Below are 19,659 nucleotides of genomic sequence, written 5' to 3' on the forward strand. Positions count from 1 at the left end.
TGAAGTAGTGATAACTTCACCAATGATGCCTGTTACAACCATTGCGCAGATAAAATAGGACACCCCGACTCGCAGCATCATCACCTCGCCGCTTTGCCTAGGTCATACAGTTTATATTTACAAAGAAAAATGCTTCATCCAACGCTTCCCCAAAACAAGGTCAGCTCTAATAAATGTGATAGATATGCCTGACGAGGTGTATCCTGTTTCAAGAGTGCAATGGGTTCACCATGGTCTTCCTCCTTCAATGCACAGAGTCCCAGATCCTCTAGTCCTTTACCTAAAGTTCAGTAACCAGCAGACATACTTTTTCCCTCGCTTTTACTCCCATACCGTACAAACCGCACCATTTCACCAGGACATAGGCAGCTTACGAGCAGATTTCCTTGGACTGATGGTCGTGTCTCTATTCCAGAAATTTTCTCCAGGCCATGAGACCTCATTTGTCTTTGCTTTTACCGTCTGCAGGGTCCCGTCCCCCCCCCGCCCCGGTCTGTCAAACCACAGCAAAAACTAGCACTCCCGCTACTTCTGCGGCAATTTTCCCATCAAACATCCCATCAAGTCCCTTTTTTATCACATACAGAGCTGTCTCTTCTCCTTGCATTTCAGTACTACCTTATTTTCCCCCCTGGTAAGTATAATACCCATTCTTTCTTTCCCATCTCCTCTACCAGAAGAGGTTGCTTGGTGCCCAGGATGAGAACTGCGTTTCTTTGTGGCTAAAAAAAAAATCCTTACAACAAAAACTTCACAGAGAAGAAGGTGCTGGAGTTCAGCAGCCCATACAGGCAAGCTAGTCCAACAGCTATCCAGCGATATCCCCAAGGGGAAATATGAAATAAGATGACCTGAAAGGCTTGGGCATTTTCTTTATGCCTTTGGAGGAGCGTTTGGACTCCTGCTGATGGTGCATCCAAGGTCAGGCTGTCTACCTTCTACGTCTTTTCTCCTCTTCCATCTCCCAGGGAGTTGAAAACAGCACTGCCTGAGGATACGCTTCTTCAGTGGTCCTGTTTTCAGTGTGAGCCTTGCAGGATTCTGATTTTAATTTGGCACTGCCCACCAGACCACAGGGCAAGCCCAAGACTTTCCTTATGAATATTTAGCCGTGGCTACATTTCAAAGCCAAATTATAAAAATGTCATCTGAGAAAGTTACAGTTCTAAAATTTGTAAAGTATTTTAATGCTAGGTCGATACAGCGAAAACATCCTTTTAAAAGAGCTCACATTTCAGGCTGACAGACACCAAAACACTATTTTGTTTTAGTTTGCTCAAATTTTCAAAACTAGTCAGCATCTGGGCTCTATTAACCATAACGTGCGTGCCTTTTAAGCAACAACAATTTAAGAATATTTCCTTTTCAAATCCCTTTCATGGAGTTCAGCGTTTTGCAATATGCATCCATAATATTTAACAATTCTGCTTTGCACTGCAGCCTTTGAAGTTTAAAAATTAGTTACCGGTAAAGCGTTGTACATTTGCTCGCACTCTTTTAGTCACAGGGATTAATGACTAGAATTTATGCCTATGGTCAAGAAAGGTAAGTCACTGTGTCAAGGTAATTAGCAATCTTTCCTCCAACAATTTTCAATCTTTATGTAATGTACACAGTGTGACACACCATCTGTGCGTAGGAAAGAGCTCATTTGCAACTTGAAACAGCCACTTCTGGCCTAAAGTGCTGTACCGTGGAAGTCTAGTTGACGGCAAGCAAAGAGGCTCATCCCTCTCCAGTTCAGACTCTGGGAGGAAGATTCATATTTGTGTTTCATATTTATTTTTATATTTATATCCATGTTCATGTTCAATTTATATTTATATTTATATTTATATTTATATTTATATTTATATTTATATTTATAATTTGTATTTATATTTATAATTTGTATTTATATTATTTCTAGTCATACACAAATTAGTCTGCAATTCAGCCAAGACACTAAGCACCTCAAGAACGTGGCTATGGATCATCAACCGTGATACCTCTTCAGGGGTGTTGGTTTTATTAGCTCTTAGGTAAGTTCTCAAAATAGGCTGGAAAAGCAGGATGAATTCCTCAGAGCAGAAAAGCGTGCCCTCTAATGGTTAAACTTTAGGTTTAATGTCTGCCATGTTTGATGAAGCCTTCCTCTTTTAAGAGATTTGTAAGGTAAGGTCACACAAATACAAGATGTTGGAATAATTTATTATTTCAAGGAAAACACAAATCTTTTTTACCCTCTTAATTGCTTTATAGGTAGTAATTAAAAATAAGGGTGGAGGCATATCCTTGGTAACATTTTCATTAAATTACCATTACCCAGGATTTCTCAGAGAAAAATCGATGCCTCTGACAGTTCAGAACTATTACTCGTATTCTACTCGATAAGTTTTATGTTTCACTGTGGGAAGAGAGTCTCAAGGCCTGGAAAGGCAGCGTGCAGGACATAGATAAGTCCCCGGTTTATTTCAGAATCACAAAAATGATTGTGAATGCCCTAGAGCATGATACCACTCTTCAGTGAGTAAACTTCAAGGATAAAATCCTTACCTTTTTTTTTTTCAAATCTTTAAATCAACTAATAACAATGCAGATAATAGTTTTAATTAGTCCTTGCTCACTTCTCAACTAATGAAATCCCAAGCTCATCAACAGTGGCTGATTCTACAGTCTATCCTTTTTTCACAGGCCTTGCCAGTGATTTAGTTAGTGAATTTCTGGTTTATTAGAAACGCAGTGATCTTTGCATCAAAGCTATAGGACTTGGAGGGAACAGCTGAAGTGGCAACTGAGTGCCAAATTCTGCCCCCTCCCCGCTATCAACTGGCGGTGGTCGTAAGTGCAGGGTATGCTGAAACCACCCGTGCCTCCACAAAAGATACTTTAAATACAGGCACAGGACAGCAAAAAGCTCGGCGCACATTCACCCCGGCCATTAGCTGAAGTGTCTCCATTGATTTCATTGCGTGGTAGAGCAGGGATGAATGTGGGTCCTTAAGCTTGCACTGGCTCCGTATAGAAAGGTTTCTGTGGCTTATGGCCTGTAACTCATTCTTCATGTGATGAGGGGATGGAAGAGGCAATTATATATGATTGAAGCCTCATCCGCTGCTTTTCCATCTCCATTAGTTCTTTGAATAATTTCCTTACAGTGTAGACCTCAATAAAGACTCTTCCAGCACAGCTGGCAACTAAATGTAGGTAGCTGACAAAGGAAAACACAAAGACAGACCCACTCCCCAAATACATTTGTTAAAACAGTTGTGCCTGCTATAAAGATATTATTGAAGGATCATCGTATTCCGTTTTGGAATAATTAGATTATATTTTCTCCTCTCAAGAAAAAATAGTGATTAGCGTGAGGCTATCCAATCCATTCCTCCTCCTTCCTTCTTCCACCCCCTCCCCAGTCAAACCCACAAAGACAGTATTTGGTCACATGGTTCTTTGAATAAAAGACAGCGAATTGTGTCTAAATAGCCCTGACTCATAAAGCTCCTTCCAATGCCTTTTTCAGTGTCAGAGCTTTGCAGTTAATGCAACTTCTACTAATTTTTTTCCTTACTACAATTGTGAAAAATCTAATACCTTTAGAATGATCTGAAAAGAGCTTACACAGAACAAAATCCCCATTTAATCTTGGCATATTAAGGAATCTTTTCTTTGAACAATACATTTAAAATGCTATTTTCCCCAAACACTTCTTTTTTTTCCAGATAAGTAAAGCTCTAAGTGTTGAAAAAAATGATGATTTAGAGTCCTATCCTTCATTTGTGGTTTAGGAATCCTGGCACTTTAACTGGAGCAAATGTTAGTGAGGATACGTCCATCTTCCTATGGTACACTGTGGCAGTAAATAATTAATTCAGTACATCAAAAGGTGTTCCAGGCACCATGTTAAAAAAACCAATGGGATCCGCAGACCCAAACCACTTAAAGATAGGAGAAAAAAATGTTTGCAGAGAATTGTATATACCAGTTGTTTAGGTGTTGCTCCCACTTTGTGTACTACTCCTCAGTTAGTCATAGAACCATAGAATCATAGAATGGTTTGGGTTGGAAGGGACCTTTGAAGATCACCTAGCCCAACCCCCCTGCCATGGGCAGGGACATCTTCCACCAGAGCAGGTTGCCCAAAGCCCCGTCCAACTTGACCTTGAACACTTCCAACGATGGGGCATCCACAACTTCTCTGGGCAACCTGTTGCAATGTCCCACCACCCTCATCGTAAAAAATGTCTTCCTTACGTCCAATCTAAATCTACCCTCTTTCAGTTTAAAACTGTTGCCCCTTGTCCTGTCACTATAGGCACTGGTAAAAAGTCTCTCTCCGTCTGTCTTATAAGCCCCCTTTATATATTGAAAGGCCACAATAAGGTGTCCCTGGAGACTTCCCCAGGCTGAACGACCCCAACTCTCTCAGCCTTTCTTCACAGGAGAGGTGCTCCAGCCCTCTGACCATTTTCATGGCCTCCTCTGGACCTGCTCCAACACGTCCACGTCTGTCCTGTGCTGGGGGCCCCGGAGCTGGACGCAGTACTGCAGGTGGGGTCTCACCAGAGCGGAGTAGAAGGGGAGAATCACCTCCCTCGACCTGCTGGCCACGCTTCTTTTGATGCAGCCTGGGATACAGTTGGCTTTCTGGGCTGCGAGCGCACATTGCTGTCTCTCATCTGTCATCTACCAGTATTCTCAAATCCTTTTCTGCAGGGTTGCTCCCTATCCATGCATTCCCTAGCCTGTATTGATATTGGGGATTGCCCCAACCCATGTACAGGACCGTGCACTTGGCCTTGTTGAACTTCATGAGGTTCACATGGGTGCACTCCTCAAGCCTGTCAAGGTCCCTCTGGATGGCATCCCTTCCCTCCAGCGTATCAACTGCACCACTCACCTTGTTGTCATCTGCAAACTTGCTGAGGGTGCACTCGATCCCACTGTCTATGTCATTCATGAAGATATTGAACAGTATCAGTCCAAATATGGACCCCTGAGGGACACCACTTGTTAGTGATGTCCATTTGGACATTGAGCCATTGACTGCAACTCTCTGGATTCGGCCGTCCAGCAAATTCCTTATCCATGAAATAGTCCATCCATCAAACCCGTATCTCTCCAGTTAAGCAACAGGGACATTCTGCACATTCTATAGCTTTTACAAAACAGCAAGGTTTGGGCAACCTGCATTTGCTCTCACTTTATTTATTTGTTTTACCCCACTGAGTGATCACAATGTACAAGCAGAAGAGCTGTAGCTCTTGGTCTCATTCAGTGTCCCAGCAGCTCCCCCGATTTCTGCACAGAAAGTTTAGAGTACTCAGCTATGCATCTGCCAGTTCTTTTTATCATTCTTCCCATTAAATGTGTCATGGTTTATAGTTACTTGAAGACAAAATGTTTGAGACTCATGCCCATGGTGTAGCTGGAACACTTGTCATGGCTTTTTGAGACAAACAAGGGACAAAATCTGTTTTTGTCTGAGATGCTGGTTTTTAGTTCAATAGCTTCAGAAGGACCTCTTCATGAGCAAAAAGCGCTCAACGTTATGTAGCCCTGGGTCACAGAATCACAGAATCACTAAGGTTGGAAAAGACCTGTAAGATCATCAAGTCCAACCATCAACCCAACACCATGTATACTGGTTGGATGGTCAAGGCTCCAACATGTGACAAAAATCTCAAGGCCAAAACATGGACTTAAAACACCCCTCTCCATGTTTGCAGGAAGTCTAAAATGTAGCCGTGGTCATCCCGGAATGGAAATTAATTTCTTGATCAATGGTTTCTGATGTAAATAGCTTTTAGCATTAAAAGATGCCAGGTTTGGCTATCTTGAAGTTACTAAACTATGAGACTGAAATGATCACCCAGTAATTATTTTGCTACATAGATACCATTTCAAAAGAAAGTTTAGAACATCAAAATTCAAGATTAAAATATTCTTCAGTTTTAAACAGGAAGATCTGAAAACTAAAGCAAAACACAACCTAGGAAATAGAAAGGCAAATTCCCATTTTCTTTCCCTGTGCAAAACCTCCACTCTTGAACAACGTTGGATAGACAACAGAATGGCTGTGCAGAAAAGGAAGGTAGAGAGAGGATAGATACTGAAATGTCACAACTGGTGATAATAGGGTAAAATAAATACAAGTTGAGCTGAGTTAAAGATTGAAACAAGATTTCTTAAATTTAGGTCAAAAGCCAAATAAGAAATATGCAAGGTCTTTCCTGGAAAGACCTGTCTTGTTTTACCAGGTCCATTACGAGACCTGCAACCAAGGCAGTTTCTAACTAGGACTTAATCAACATTCAATCAGGTGAAAATTAACTAAAGGAAAAAAATAATCTGAGTCAGTTACAAAGTTACAAACTTTACCCCAAAAACAAGACTCGTCTTTTGAATTCACCTTTCAAGCCTACTTTCCTTCTGCGGTCTCAGCTGGAACGTAGGTGTCAGCCGGCAGCAGAGCTGGTACAAGGACCAGCGCGTGACTTGCCCTCTGACGCACGGTGACTTGCTGTTGTGCAAGGCCACGGACCCCAGCTGCTGCATCTGCCCACTTTAACTCCATCTGGATTGCTGCCCAGGACAACCTTCTTCTAAGTTCCGAACGCCTGATGTTTTACAAAGCCAGGAGACGCTCCAGACACAAGGAAGCAAGCTGCACTGTAACTACATGTAGCATGTATGTACTGTATTGGTTGCTCTTTTTGCTATTGCTGGGTTATGCAGGCTGAGTTCCTGGAAATCACTGTCATTACCAATTGATGGGGTAGCCAGTGGAGATGTCTGCTGTCACCAGTGACACCCGTTTTTGCGACTGCAAAAACATCATGGCACTTGAACTACCCTCAAACTCACCCTTGAGAGTGAGTCTCCAATGTATTTCTGGGAAAGCTTACGTTCTCTCTACTAGATGTAGCACGTGGACAGACTTCAGCGTTCAGGCCTGTCTCTTTTCAAACTCTACCATCCTTTACAATGTTCACTTGAATGGCATATACCCTTGCTTTATGTATTTGTCGGTGTAGGAAAGCCGCATGTGTATCTTGTGAAGTTTAGTAGGGAGCAGCGTAGCGTGAGCTGCTCTCACTCGTTTAAAACTATACCTCACAAACAATATCTTTTGCCCTTTCTAAAACAGAGTGCTCCATAAAGACAACATATAGCATGTGCCAAATCTGGAGTCTTTCCAGAAATAGTGCCTGAGTTATCACATGGTGGAAAAACATTTGAACTCCTTATTTCGTGCCCTGAAACAAAACAAGGACAACATTGTCGTAGTTAAATAATCAGAAGCAGCTGGGAAAACTGTCTTCAGATTCTTTCAGAAATTTTACCTCTGGGCTGAGAAGTCCTGTCATCCTATAAGGCAATTGTTTTGGAAAGTTCTAAGCCACTAAGGGGGAGGATTTGACTTACAGCCATAAACTCTGTGCTGGAGGACCTCCCACGGACACCAATGGGAGTTGCACGCACAAAGACAGAGCAGCACACGGCCGCTGAAGTAAAGGGATCATCTCATCCATAACTTACTTGGAGGATCCAAACTTACTTGGATCTTTACTTGGAGGATCCAAATAACTTACTTGGAGGATCCAAATCCTTACACAGAAGGATTTCAGTAGTGTCAACGGGAACTTGGATTTAGGGGTAGGGAAAAAAAGCTCTTTCATAAAAGCAAACAGAAAAACTTACTCAGAAACTAACTAAACAGCAGGCAAGCCTATAGGAAATCTGCTTCATAGTGAGGGTTTTTCTACCGTCTTCCTAGCACAAGAATAAATGTTTGAACTTTGTGCAAATTTTCAGTCTAGGTGTTGTTCAGAAGAGATGCAAAAGTCACGGTGTCAAAGTCTAAGCACCACTGATCACATCCTTCTTTCAGTGGAAGTGGGGGCACAGAGAAAACCCGGTGCTGCTCCCGGTGGCTTTTGAACATACGGCCGGAACTCAGCTGTTTCTCTGATGTGGCAGGTACCAAAGCACCTTAGAAGTACTTTGACCTTATTCAGCCATCCTTACCACCCTAGCATTTTGAAGAAACTCCTTTCAGGTCTTCAGAATGACTGCTTAAATCAGCCAATGTGTCAAAACGTGCCTATGGTTTAGCCAGTCTAACCTACAACATCTTGAAGTTGTTCTGGATGTTAACTGCTTGTTAAATTTCTTTGAGAAAATACAGACTGCACAAATTACCTGATGACTATGCCTGGGTGTTTCTTCTGTTGTCTGTATGATGGATTTTTCACTTTTCTATTAAAAACAAAGCAAAATAAAAATGAGAGTGATCAGAACACCTCGGACATGGCATATCTAAACTCTTTTGCCACTTAAGACAATGACATTTTATAGGTCGGAAGGAGAGGAGTAACAGGACAGAAGTTAATACACAACCCTCAGGGTTGTTTTTTTTTCATGAAGTGAGCCAATATACAGGGAACAGTGATCCAGTGTAGTTGTACTGAAACTTAAAAACACATTTATTCATTGTTTATAATATCTACCAAACACAAAGAGCAGCAGTTTTATGCTTTGCACTTTGATATCCTCAAGAAGTGCAGAGACCTAGAAGAAATAAGCAAATTTAGACTGTGAGATTAAGAGTGAGTGTAGGCTTCCTGAAGATGAAGAAAAATTTTTAATATATCCCAATCCTTCAGGGGACCTACCCATTGAGAGGCTGGTAAAGCATCTGGGAACAGCACGGACACCCCTGAAGGGATGTGCAAGACTTTGAAACGATGAGGGGATGCAGCTATCCCATAACTATCAATGAACAGGGAGGTAGAGAAGTATATTGCCTATATGAGAGAATGAGTAATGCATAGGAAGGGCCCAGCAGTCTAGGCCCATTTCAGGAGTGTGACAGAGCACAAGGTATAGCTCCTCTATATGAAGGGGTACTGGGTAGAAACTGTTGACTGCAATAATGGCAGCTGAAACTCTATCTTTGTATCAGCGTGGAGTATGGGATGGTGGGATCAAAGTGGTATCTGATGGTGTCATCAGATTCAAATCCACTAAGATGGTTTTGTAGGAGGAAGGAAAATAAGATTCAGTTTTGAAACCGCTTTCTTATGTAATTATTTTTTGGTTTTTTGTTTCTGTTGGTTGGTTAGTAATTTACTTGAAAGAATCCTGAGTATAAGCATTTTTTACAGTTGGACTTGATGATCTTAAAGGTCTTTTCCAACCTAAATGTTCCTGTGATTCTATGATTTCCTACTTGTACAGGAATTACAATACACTGAAGCACTATTTGAAGAGAATATGCCATACCGAGTTTGCAGCCCTTTGAGGTAGGGACTATGTGCTCTTCTCGTTCATCTCAAATAGATCTGCGGTTTATTTCTTTATGATTGTTTGCAGCAGTTATAAAATTTGGGCTTTCTATTTGCCTTACTGTGTAAGATCACAAACCAGTTCTGTTCACGACAGTCTATATTTACCTTATGTTTGCTCAGCACTATAAAGCAACAACATGAAAACAAGTCACTAAAGCATTTATTACACTCTCCGGGTGATTAAAGTCAATCAGCTTTGGGCCTCGAGCCATGACATAACTGGTTACCTTCAGAAAAAGCCACCCCAAGTGCACAGGTTGTCATCATATCGCGACGGCTGATGATCAAGTGACATGAGTGCGGTGCATGGTTAAGACCATAGCAGATGTCAATGGAAAAATAGAAAAGCGCACAGAAATTTTAGATAAACAGTGTTGAAAAGCATAAAAAACTGGATGGATTTTTTACAGTTACTATGTCTCACTCCCTTCTCTTTCATGATACAAAAACATTATCCAGACAAATAAATAAGCTCTGAAAACGCATATAATTAAGCAGCATAGTTGAAAGAATGATGATAGGAAATCTCTCTCTCCTGATCTGTTAACTGGCAATGCCAATACGTAACTAATAATGCAATCTGATTTAACATTATTAAAATAGAGAAGATAATATGCTGAGTTTTGTTGTCTTCTGCAGCTGTTCACTACCGCTATATGATACACTAAGAAGTTTTAAAAGAGTGCATACATAATCCTCCACCCAGAACCCTCCAACAAACGAAACAGCTTTCCTATAAAACATTTTTGCAACGAAATAGCCATTGATTGGAAAGTTAAAACCCGAGGTGATTAAAATGTTTTTAAATTGGCATCCTCAAAACTTGTCATTTCTATTTAATAAACTGTTGTTGCCCTCTAGTGTTCAAAGACAGCTTGGAAATGCCCCTCTAGAAAGATCCAGACTGGTCACCCAACAATTCCCTCTTTGCTCTTAATCCAACAAGACAAATGGATGGCAAAAAAAAAAAAAAAAAAAAAAAGGTAAGTGTTTCAGTACACCTGCCTGGAACCTACTTTTCTTTGCTCAAGCATAAAAAAGGATTTTTAATGGAGGAACATTTAAAGTTGTTTGTTTCACTCAAAAGTTGTGAAAGGCCACTTAGCTCGGCATCCTCACCAAATTAGTCACGGGACTGTGCACCTCTCTGCTTTACTTCTGCCATTCACTGTTCCTGATATACATTGCTGTTTGGGTGGAGGGCAAAGTTTCTAATGATATTAGCCAAATACATGCCCAGTGCTCTGAATGACTCTGAGATGTGTCTGCCTGCCTTCTCTTGAATGTATCTCTACTGTACCGTACCGTATCAATTAATACCAACCATCTCCCCCCTCAACAAATTAGTTATTAGAGCAGAAACGCACCATGAGGATTCAGGGGTTGTTCTCAGCACCTCTCCTGCAATGAGCTGCTGCGACAGCCTTAGCAATGTAGAAGGCGTCTCACAAAGTTGTAGTTCTTTTGAGAGAAAATTACAGCCAACCTCGGATCTGCGCCTATATTTTTACAGCCCACAATTGGGCCTAGTACTTAACATTTTATCAACTCATTTCCCAGAAATGTCATTCCCTCTCGTCATGTTCCTTGACCAGAAACCTTTGAAAATAGCTATTAAAAAAAAAAAAAGGAAAGAAACTAAGGTTAAACAAAGTGCAGTCAACAGACAAGCTGATGAACTTGAGATACTTTTCTTTTGTAATTTTGTTCACTTCTAAGAGGTTATCCAGTATGTTTTTCATTTAAGCATTGTCAGACTTAAACAGTGTAGAAGACCAGCTGGTTTTGTATCTATAAAGCAACTTGCAGCCCCCATATAGTAAGAATTCAACTTCTTGACATAAGGAACACTGGCTTTTCTTTGATCTTTGAATAATGGAATTTTCAGAGAATTTTCTGCATAAAGTTATTGTTAGAGCTCTGAGAAAACTTGCCTTGAGGCCATTTTTGGATCACGCCTGCTTCCCACTGCACGAAGCCTGACAGATCTAAGAATCTCTTGGACATGAGTCACGTTTTGTATTTTGTAATAGAATTATTTCCTTGTATTCATGAGGCACCCTTCCTTCTCTGTCTTGATGTTTGTTGTTGATTATGCTGCCTGCCACACGGATACTTTGAAATCTAGTCTTTCATTCTGAAAACAGGTTTAGACTGGGTGTACGTGAACAGAAACGTGAATAGTACGAACTGGAAGTTGTGTAGGGAGCAGCAGATGCTCACACATACTCTCACTCATCTCTTGTTGCAGAGGCGGGGAAACATACGGAGCTGCTATGCTTATTGCCGGTCACACGAAAATGACCCTAGAGTGAAGAAGGTGAGCTTTGAGAGCTGGTAAGAGCTCTGTGTCTTCAGGAGGGACAGCAAGTCCAGCACTATTGCAAGCAGCAATTTCAAGAGCCACCAGGCTGGTGAGGGAAGTACGAGAATGCCGGAAGCATGAAGGTAATTCAACCTTGTTCGTCTGCTCCTGCTGACTGTTGGAGACTTCTTTGAGGTTGGCACCCTCCTACAACAGAGCCACCATTTTCCTTTAAAACTTTCTTACTTCTCTTCAATCCCTCTAGATGTTCAGCAAATGGAGACCACACCTTTTCTGTGTCTTCTGCCAATAATACAGCTGTTGTCTTTGCTAAGCCCCCTCACAGGTTTCTGCCTGCTCTGCGATGAGGTGTTGAGTCTCAACTGTTAGGGATTTAGGTGTACTACAACAGATTCTCTCTCATGCATATGCCAAGACACTTGGTCATGACATTTGTCAGGAAAGACCTTGACTGCAGCTTGCTTTACTTTGGTATGATAAAAACTCTCTCTGAAACATACCACAGAAACCCAATGTGCTACAGGGTGGCGAGCTCTTTGGAAAAGGCAAACTCAAATTTGCAGCTAGTGGTTTTAAGGATAGCTTGCAACGTATGCAGAAAAAACCACTGAAGATACATATATACCCATAAACTATATGTAGCTAAGGGAAATTAAGCCAACTATGTTATGCGTACTACAATTTTTACTGTTTGTACCTAAAACCATTTGGATGCAAAGCTCTACTACTAAGTACTACTTTAAGGCTACAGATAGAGTAAATAAGCTTGCCAGACACCTGTTTAACACTAGGGTATTTGGGTGCAAATAGCATTGAAAACACTCATGCGCTGCACAGGTACTCAATTTATTAGGTGTACTTCTATGCCACTAATCTTGTCACAGTACAGATTAAGCTCTTCAAATGCTTCTTAGCTTAACTTGGATTGTAGTGTTTATTTTCCAGATTTAGTAATAAATCAAAAATGATAGACACTACAGTTCAGTGTAAAAAAAAGCAGTTCTCTTCACCAAAGCCATCTGCCGCTTTCCTGTTAGTGGCCAAAAAAGGAATCCATCCTCTTCTGAGATTTCAATATCTACAATTCCATTTCAGAGTTGTCCTCTCGAAGACAAGAGATGCTCCTCACAATCTTATCCCCTTCAACCCATCACACATCAGCGTACATTCCATTGATCAAGTAATCCAACCTGGTATAATGTCTCTTCTGAAGAGATTCGTGTATTCTCTTCCCCGTCAGTGTAATAACTAGTAAAAAGAATATCACCCCAAAAAGCAAAGCTGCTACAAGGCTGCTTTTTTCTCCCAGCTGAATGATACCTTTCCCTCTCAGAACGCTCTCTGGCAGGTAGCTTTCTGAATCAGATGGGTCATAACCCTGAGGGTTGTTTCGGGAAGCCGTAGACAGAGTGAAGCCTGAAAAAGGGAGGAGGGTAACATGGCTGGTATCGTTGGAAGAGACAACTGTTGGCTCGGGAGGGATGGCTGGAGTTCTTAGCCCTGATGGAGCAGTAGCAGATCTGGAATTCGTGGTCACCTGCTTGGTTGTAGAAGTAGAAGCAGAAGTTGTGGGACTGGAAAGAGGAACATGAGTGACAGCGATGCTGGCGGCAGGGGTACCAGGTTTAGCTCTAGCGGTCGCAGTAGGCGGAAAGGTAGCGGTGGTGGTGGTGACAGCAGTAGGTTTAGCACCACTAGGATGCAGAGAGGTTGTACGAGATTCCAGTTGGGTGGTACTTGTAGGCAGGGGAGTAAGAGTAGTACTGCTGCGTTCAGGAACACTAGACTGAGTGGTGGGGAACAAAGTAGAGGGCTTTCCAATTCGAGGAGCAGAAGACGTGTTTAACAGCCGGTTAATTACTTTCTGCGTCGGGATGGGGTCTAAGCTCTCAAGATGTTTTGCCCTTTGAAATTCAGGAAAAACTGCATGAAATTCGGTGTTGTCTAAATGCTTGGCCACGTGATTCTGAGGTTCAGATGCCTGATGAAAGACAGATTGTTGCAAAGCAACGGTACGATTCTGTCGGCTAGTCTGACTGCGAGAAATAAAGGCTCCAGCATCTGAAGACAAAGAATTTCCATTTGAAGAAAACTCCTCACTTTTGAAGGATGTCTCCTCCAGGTCATGGGTGTCTGGAAACAGAAAGGAAATACCAGTATTTAATTATTAAATCTATTTTTGACTACCACAGGCTTACTGTAACAATTTGTATTTCTTAGTGAGAGAGATGTAAGGGGGCTCCAGAAAGTAATGACTAATGAAACTGAGGCATCACGATCTTCCTTTCTTTAAAATATGCAGAGTGACTTTTAAATTCTGTGTCATAAGACCTGTCAGCCTCAAGCCTGGGCACACCAGACCCTGACTGCAGCTTCTTACAGAATTCACCTGTGCAGAGCGATCATCCCAATCCGATTGTTTTATACTCATATTGCACGCATGTACACGTTTATTTAGAGGTGAAAAGCAGAGTGAGTAGGCCCATTGCCTTCAAACCATTCTCAGCATCTGTCAGTTAAGAAGTACATATTACCAACCTCACTTGTATTTGCCAGTTGTACACATTTCCACCTAGCCAAGATGATTATATACTCCCCTTTCTTGTAATATCAAAGCACCCTGCGATCGCTCGACATAATTCAGTTCACATAAAAAACTGTCTTGTGATACAAGGTGGCAGTACTATCCCCATTTAATAGGCCATTTTATACACCTACTGATCTGTAGGGAAGACCTGAACTCCTACTGTGATGCTAGAAGAAAGACACTGCTCCAAGAGTCTCCAAGGCATTTGCAGTGAAGGCCTTTACAAGAAGCAGACTACACTTTATAATTTCTCCAGCAGTCAAAATGTATTCCTTGCAAACCAGGTGGGTGAATGTCATTTACTAGAATATGGAAGTGGGACAACAGCATTATGTGGCAGAACTTCCATAGGAATGATAATCCAAGCAGCTACTTGATTCTACACAGGTATTAAAGGCAGACTTTGTGTGAGCATGAGCTCTTGGGAAGACTGGCTGTTATCATTCAGATTTTATAAATGTATACATGCATATATATAATATATGCATATATATACACACACACAATCGTTATCATTCAGTTGCTGCACAGAACATTTAAAAGGGAACGTCCTCTCAAGTAGTTCTGACTCTCACTCATCTCTTTTTTTATAGAAACACAGAGGTTTGTTAACTGCACTGGAATTGAAATAAATAACAAGATGTCCATGACATTTTCACCGTCACTTTTTTCTCAAGTAGGAACTCTTATCTAGAGGGGTGGATTTATTTCAATTTTATTATACGTGCAAAGAAGCCTACTTGGCTGCTGTTTTAATATATATTTCCAAGCCTTAAGACTCCACAAAAAAATGAAACGCAAAAAAACCCCCAAACAAACCCAAAACCAACAAACCAAAAAAACTGGCAGTGCTTTAAACAAGAGCACAGCAAATACTTCCCTTGAATCATAGACACCAATTTTTATCCTAACCTTCCAGTCAGGCATCAGCTTGTTAGCAAAGTAAGATCCTAGATAGAGATAATGGACTCCAACCACAAGGTCTGACTTAGAGAAAAGCCATACTCTGTTTTTAGAAAGTGGCTTTAAATAATGAAACGTTCAGTTCTTACAGAATGAGAAAGTCTGTGGTCAAAGACACCCAAACTCTCAGCTGCTTCTGCAGCTCTGGACACATTTCGACCACAGAGTCGGTCCCCAGCTCACTTTTCCCCTGTTCCCGATGCAGTCCCGCGGACGCTCCCCACCGTGCGTTTAAACGAACAGCGGATGTAGCGTGACAGCTACAAAGCACTTGCAGCATGCTATGTCTTCTTCAGTTCGCTCGCCTGGGCAACAGCTAGAAAAGCACGGAGCATGCACGCAGCGTTGAAAGGACGGGTGGAGGGAGCACAGGGAGGCTATGTGACGAGTCCCATACGGGAGTTAAGTATCACTGCTACTCTGCAGCGCTCGGATTAGTTAACTGCCTGCACTAACTAATGCTACTCCACATTTTCAGCATCAAACATTGATTTTACAGTATTCTTTGTCTCCATTTGAGACTACAAGCTCCCAAATGCAACTGCCCCAGACTGTCACGTGCAAGATATAGCTGGGGTACTAGAAAAGATATGCTTGCTGATAGGAAAGAGCAAGGCACTACATAAATCAACCTCTAAAAAGAGATTAAAAAAACCAAAGTGGTCCTGCTGATATCTCAAATCCAATAAGCTGCATTAGAAACCAAACTTCAGGGTTGTCGCTCTTAAAAACAAACTAAGCACCTCCTGAGCATACTTTGCTAGAACCCACCGGTATCTCAGTGGGGTGGAAAAGGCAAACGCCAAAGTAGTACATGAAGAGCAGAAATCAGAAATGTTACTTCTTTTCAGCAATAGTTGTTTGCAACTGGGACCAGGAACTGTTTTACTTCCCGAGCCGTATGTTGTTTCCATTAGTTACCAAGCCACAAGAATAGTTAAAAAAAGAAAAACAAAATCTTATTACTAACATAGCATCAGTATTTTAAGTTGCTTTATTACCAACAGGGTATCTATCCCCCTTTTCATTTGGTTTTCAGTGTAACCACATGAAGATCCTCATGTGAAAAAACAGAGCTTGAAATGTTTATCAGTACCAACACTACGCAGGTGCTACCTTTGAAAGCTTGTTAGGAACATAAGGTAAATAAGCTAGCATAATCTTTCCATAATTCAATGTTCACAGAAGCTAAAAAATGCAAAATGAAAAATAGATGCTATGTGCAATCATGTTTTTAACTGAGCATTGCACTACATGCAGGAGGAAAGCACAAGCACGATTACATTTGTTGTTTCTTTGTTTGAAACACCCATATTCTTCTAAGGGAGAAAGAGCCGGAGAAAAGAATCATTCTAACGAGAATTTTACAGGCATGCAATTCATTCCTTGCACATTGCTTTTGCCCAATTCCTGTGTGATTGTGCTTGCACAAAAATATTTTGTAACATTATGTGAATAATCTTTCTACATATCCTGCTGTCCTTCCCTGCACAGTTCCTCTTGGAAAAGTTCTCTGTTTCAGCAGAAGTTCAGTCTCTGGAAATAAAAAATTTCCGCTCTCTCAAGCAGCCACACTGAAACCACCTTGTGAACTCTTGGCAGGACAGTCTTAATTATCAGTTTCTTATCTGAGCCGTTCAAGCAGGTTTGGTGCAAGTCAACGTCAGTCAACAAGACTTGCTATTAAAAATCCCACAGCACATGACAGATAGCAAGAAATTTCGCTGTGTGCAGCCCACATGCCATAAAGCTTAGAGCTTAGTCCGTTCGCACCTGCGCTTCAGGTTCCCTAACTGAAAGCAGAAAATAATGATTACTATTGCCAATTACTCGGTAACGTCACAGCGGTGCTCCGAGGCTTGCCCAACATTTGCTCGGTATTTCTGCTTGTGTGTATGTGGTATTCATCAGTGTAGCATGGATCCCTTGAAAACGCAGAGGGCTGCAACGGCATTGTTATTTCCATTGCTTTCAGCGATACCCTTCAGCATTACGTACAGGAAATTTTCCTTCTCGAATATATCAAGGTGGAAGCAGCTTCTGAATTCTGAGTTCTGAACCGCATGTGAAGGAATGTGAAGGAATTTCATAAGGGTCGGGATCTTATTCCAACCGGGAAGCTGGGCCCAGGCAGGAGCTCACCACACACTTGCCCATCCACCTCCCGCAAAGCCAAAGAGCAGCGTTTTCAAATTACAGTGCTTGGCTTAGAAGATTTCACTAAAAATGCAATCCCCAAACATTTTCTGGTCGCTACTGAAAAGTCACAGGTGCAAAAGTCATCTAGCGTGGGGATCGGCGGCTTTTACTATTATTTACCTCTAGTTATCTTGTAGCTCACAAATCCTGTCGCAGGTTTCATTGGACAAGCCTCTGTGCTAGGGCAGTAAAACAGGTAGCAGTTGGGATGTGCGCTTGTCCTCTGAGCATCAAAAATCATCAAATTACACTTCTTGCCTCCTGCAAAACATGATATATGCATATTTCAGCAAAAAGAACTTTCATACCATCTCGATAATAAGCTCTGGTCTGTTAAATCAGTTTTTCCTCCTGTGAGTAAGAGGAAAAGTACTGACATATAACATTCCTACAGGAAAAACAACCCAGGACTGCAAAAGAATGGCCCAGGGCCAATATACGAAAGGTCACACCTTCCTCTTCCTGTACAGATGAACTTGGGGAAATCATGAGTTTAATCCCTCATCCCCCCCTCACCTGCACCGCACCGGCACCACTTTATAGAGTAATTTCTCGCTTACAAATCCCGATAAATCTGAAAACCTCCTTGACATACTTGTGGGGAAGGAAATTATTTTCACGCTTTTCCCATCACATCCCAGGCATCTCTTGGCTTGTTGCTGCTTGGGGGGGGGGTTGCTTTTACCACTCTCATTTCTACTTGCTGCTGTATGTCCCACTGCTCCAAGAGCTTGATGCAAACCAGAGAAGGGTAAGCACTCTCATTTTTGGGTAAAATTAAACATCGCGCAAAATATCAGTTACTTTGTAGCGCGTCTGCTAAATACAGCTCACCATCTTGGAGTTTGGGGGTCTGAGAGTTTTTAACATTTAAAATTACCGCTGTTTCTTCGCTGCGACTATTTTCCTGAACGCTCCGGGGTCTTGAGTTAAGATCTAACGTCACACTTGGCAAAACGGGATAGCAGCCACAAGCTGTTTGCAGCGCGGATGAAAGGATAAATTAATGCTTCCGCACTGAATATAGAGAGTACCCTTCTCCCAGGCAACTTCAGAAGGCATTTCCCAAGCGTTGGCAGGCGGTAGCGGAGAAGACCGAGGAGGAGCCGGTTACCTGACAGCTCTTCCCCCGAGCAGCAAGCGCGGACACAAGCCTCTGGGGTTGGGGCGTACGCTGGCTCGGCGCCCCTGATGCCTTTGGGCAGAGATAAGTTTATATCCACGATGGCATTTGCCATTTTCTCGGCGGAGCACTCTTGGCTCAGGGAAGGGCCGGGCACCAGGCAGGCGATCAGCAGCAGGCAAACGGGCCAGCGGCTGCCGGCGGGAGACATGGCCCCTCAGGCGGGCTCTTCGCGGGGCAGGGGACGACGCCGGCCTCGGGGCGCCCCTTACCACGGACCTACCGGCCCCCCCCGGCCGGCAGCCGGAGCTCGCGGCGAGCTGGAAGCTGGGGAAGCCGCCGCCGAGAAACCGCCTCTCCTCCCGGGGCGGGGACGCGCTTCTGAGGGCAGCGCCGGACCGCCCCGCGCGGGCTCCGGGGCGGGAAGGGAGGGCGGGGGCACGTCCGGGAGGAGGGGCCGGGGGGGAGGCGGGCCTGCCTGGCTCCCCTCTTCCCGCCTGGCTCCCGGCTCCCGCCTGGGTCCCCCCTTCCCGCCTGGCTCCTGCCTGGCTCCCCTCTTCCCGCCTGGCTCCCGCCCGGCTCCCCCCTTCCCGCCCGGCTCCCCGGCGGGGCCGTCCCCACAGCGCAACTCCTCGCCGGTCCCGCGCGCTCCTCCCGAGCGTCAGGCGCTGAGGAGAAGCCGCCCGGCGAACCTCTGCGGAGGCGGTGGGCTGAGGTCGAAGCCGCGGTGAAAGCGATTAATCCGCGTCTCCCGGTTTAAAAGGATATGTGCCTATTGGGATGTCCGCGCAGGAGGCTGGGGGCCGCCCAGGCGGCCCTGCCCAAAGCACAGCCGGGCACGGGGTGTTTGCAGAGTGGGAGGTGTGCGGACGAGCCCGGCTGCTGGCGGCTTAGCCACTCTCCCCTCAACAGCCTTAGGGCGATTGCTTGCTTAAGTAATGGTTTGACTTGGAAATTTTTCATTTCCTCTGTTTAATTTCTTTTTTTTCCTTGTTTTTGGGGCAGTGTGGAGGAGTACAAGTGGCCCAGCGAGTAAGGAGTGCAAGGAGTAACGAGATTGTAAGATACACTCCTTCTTTTTTAGGTCTCTCATCCTTAGAGAGAAGGATGAGAATACTGTAAGTACTTA

The 19,659-nt window shown here is 43.2% G+C and overlaps 1 protein-coding gene across 1 annotated transcript; it reads right to left on the reverse strand.

The window, feature by feature from the left end:
• Positions 1-12,808: 12,808 nt before the first annotated feature.
• On the reverse strand, positions 12,809-18,741 carry MANSC1 (MANSC domain containing 1). Its single transcript, XM_009821921.2, has 3 exons — positions 18,522-18,741; positions 17,528-17,668; positions 12,809-13,791 (listed from the first exon to the last, which is right to left on the reverse strand). The coding sequence occupies exons 1-3, from the start codon at positions 18,739-18,741 to the stop codon at positions 12,809-12,811; spliced, it is 1,344 nt and encodes a 447-aa protein (XP_009820223.2).
• Positions 18,742-19,659: the final 918 nt, after the last annotated feature.

Source organism: Gavia stellata, chromosome 4 (assembly GCF_030936135.1).
Source record: "Gavia stellata isolate bGavSte3 chromosome 4, bGavSte3.hap2, whole genome shotgun sequence".
Taxonomy (NCBI): domain Eukaryota; kingdom Metazoa; phylum Chordata; class Aves; order Gaviiformes; family Gaviidae; genus Gavia; species Gavia stellata.

What these genes read in the sequence shown, in the direction of transcription:
- MANSC1 (XM_009821921.2), bottom strand. Translation starts at nt 18,741, where the DNA reads ATGTCTCCCGCCGGCAGCCGCTGGCCCGTTTGCCTGCTGCTGATCGCC. An exon ending in CTCGGGGGAAGAGCTGTCAG is followed by an intron (nt 17,669 to 18,521) that starts GTAACCGGCTCC and finishes CATGTTTTGCAG; the next exon opens with GAGGCAAGAAGTGTAATTTG. An exon ending in GAGCTACAAGATAACTAGAG is followed by an intron (nt 13,792 to 17,527) that starts GTAAATAATAGT and finishes TTCTGTTTCCAG; the next exon opens with ACACCCATGACCTGGAGGAG.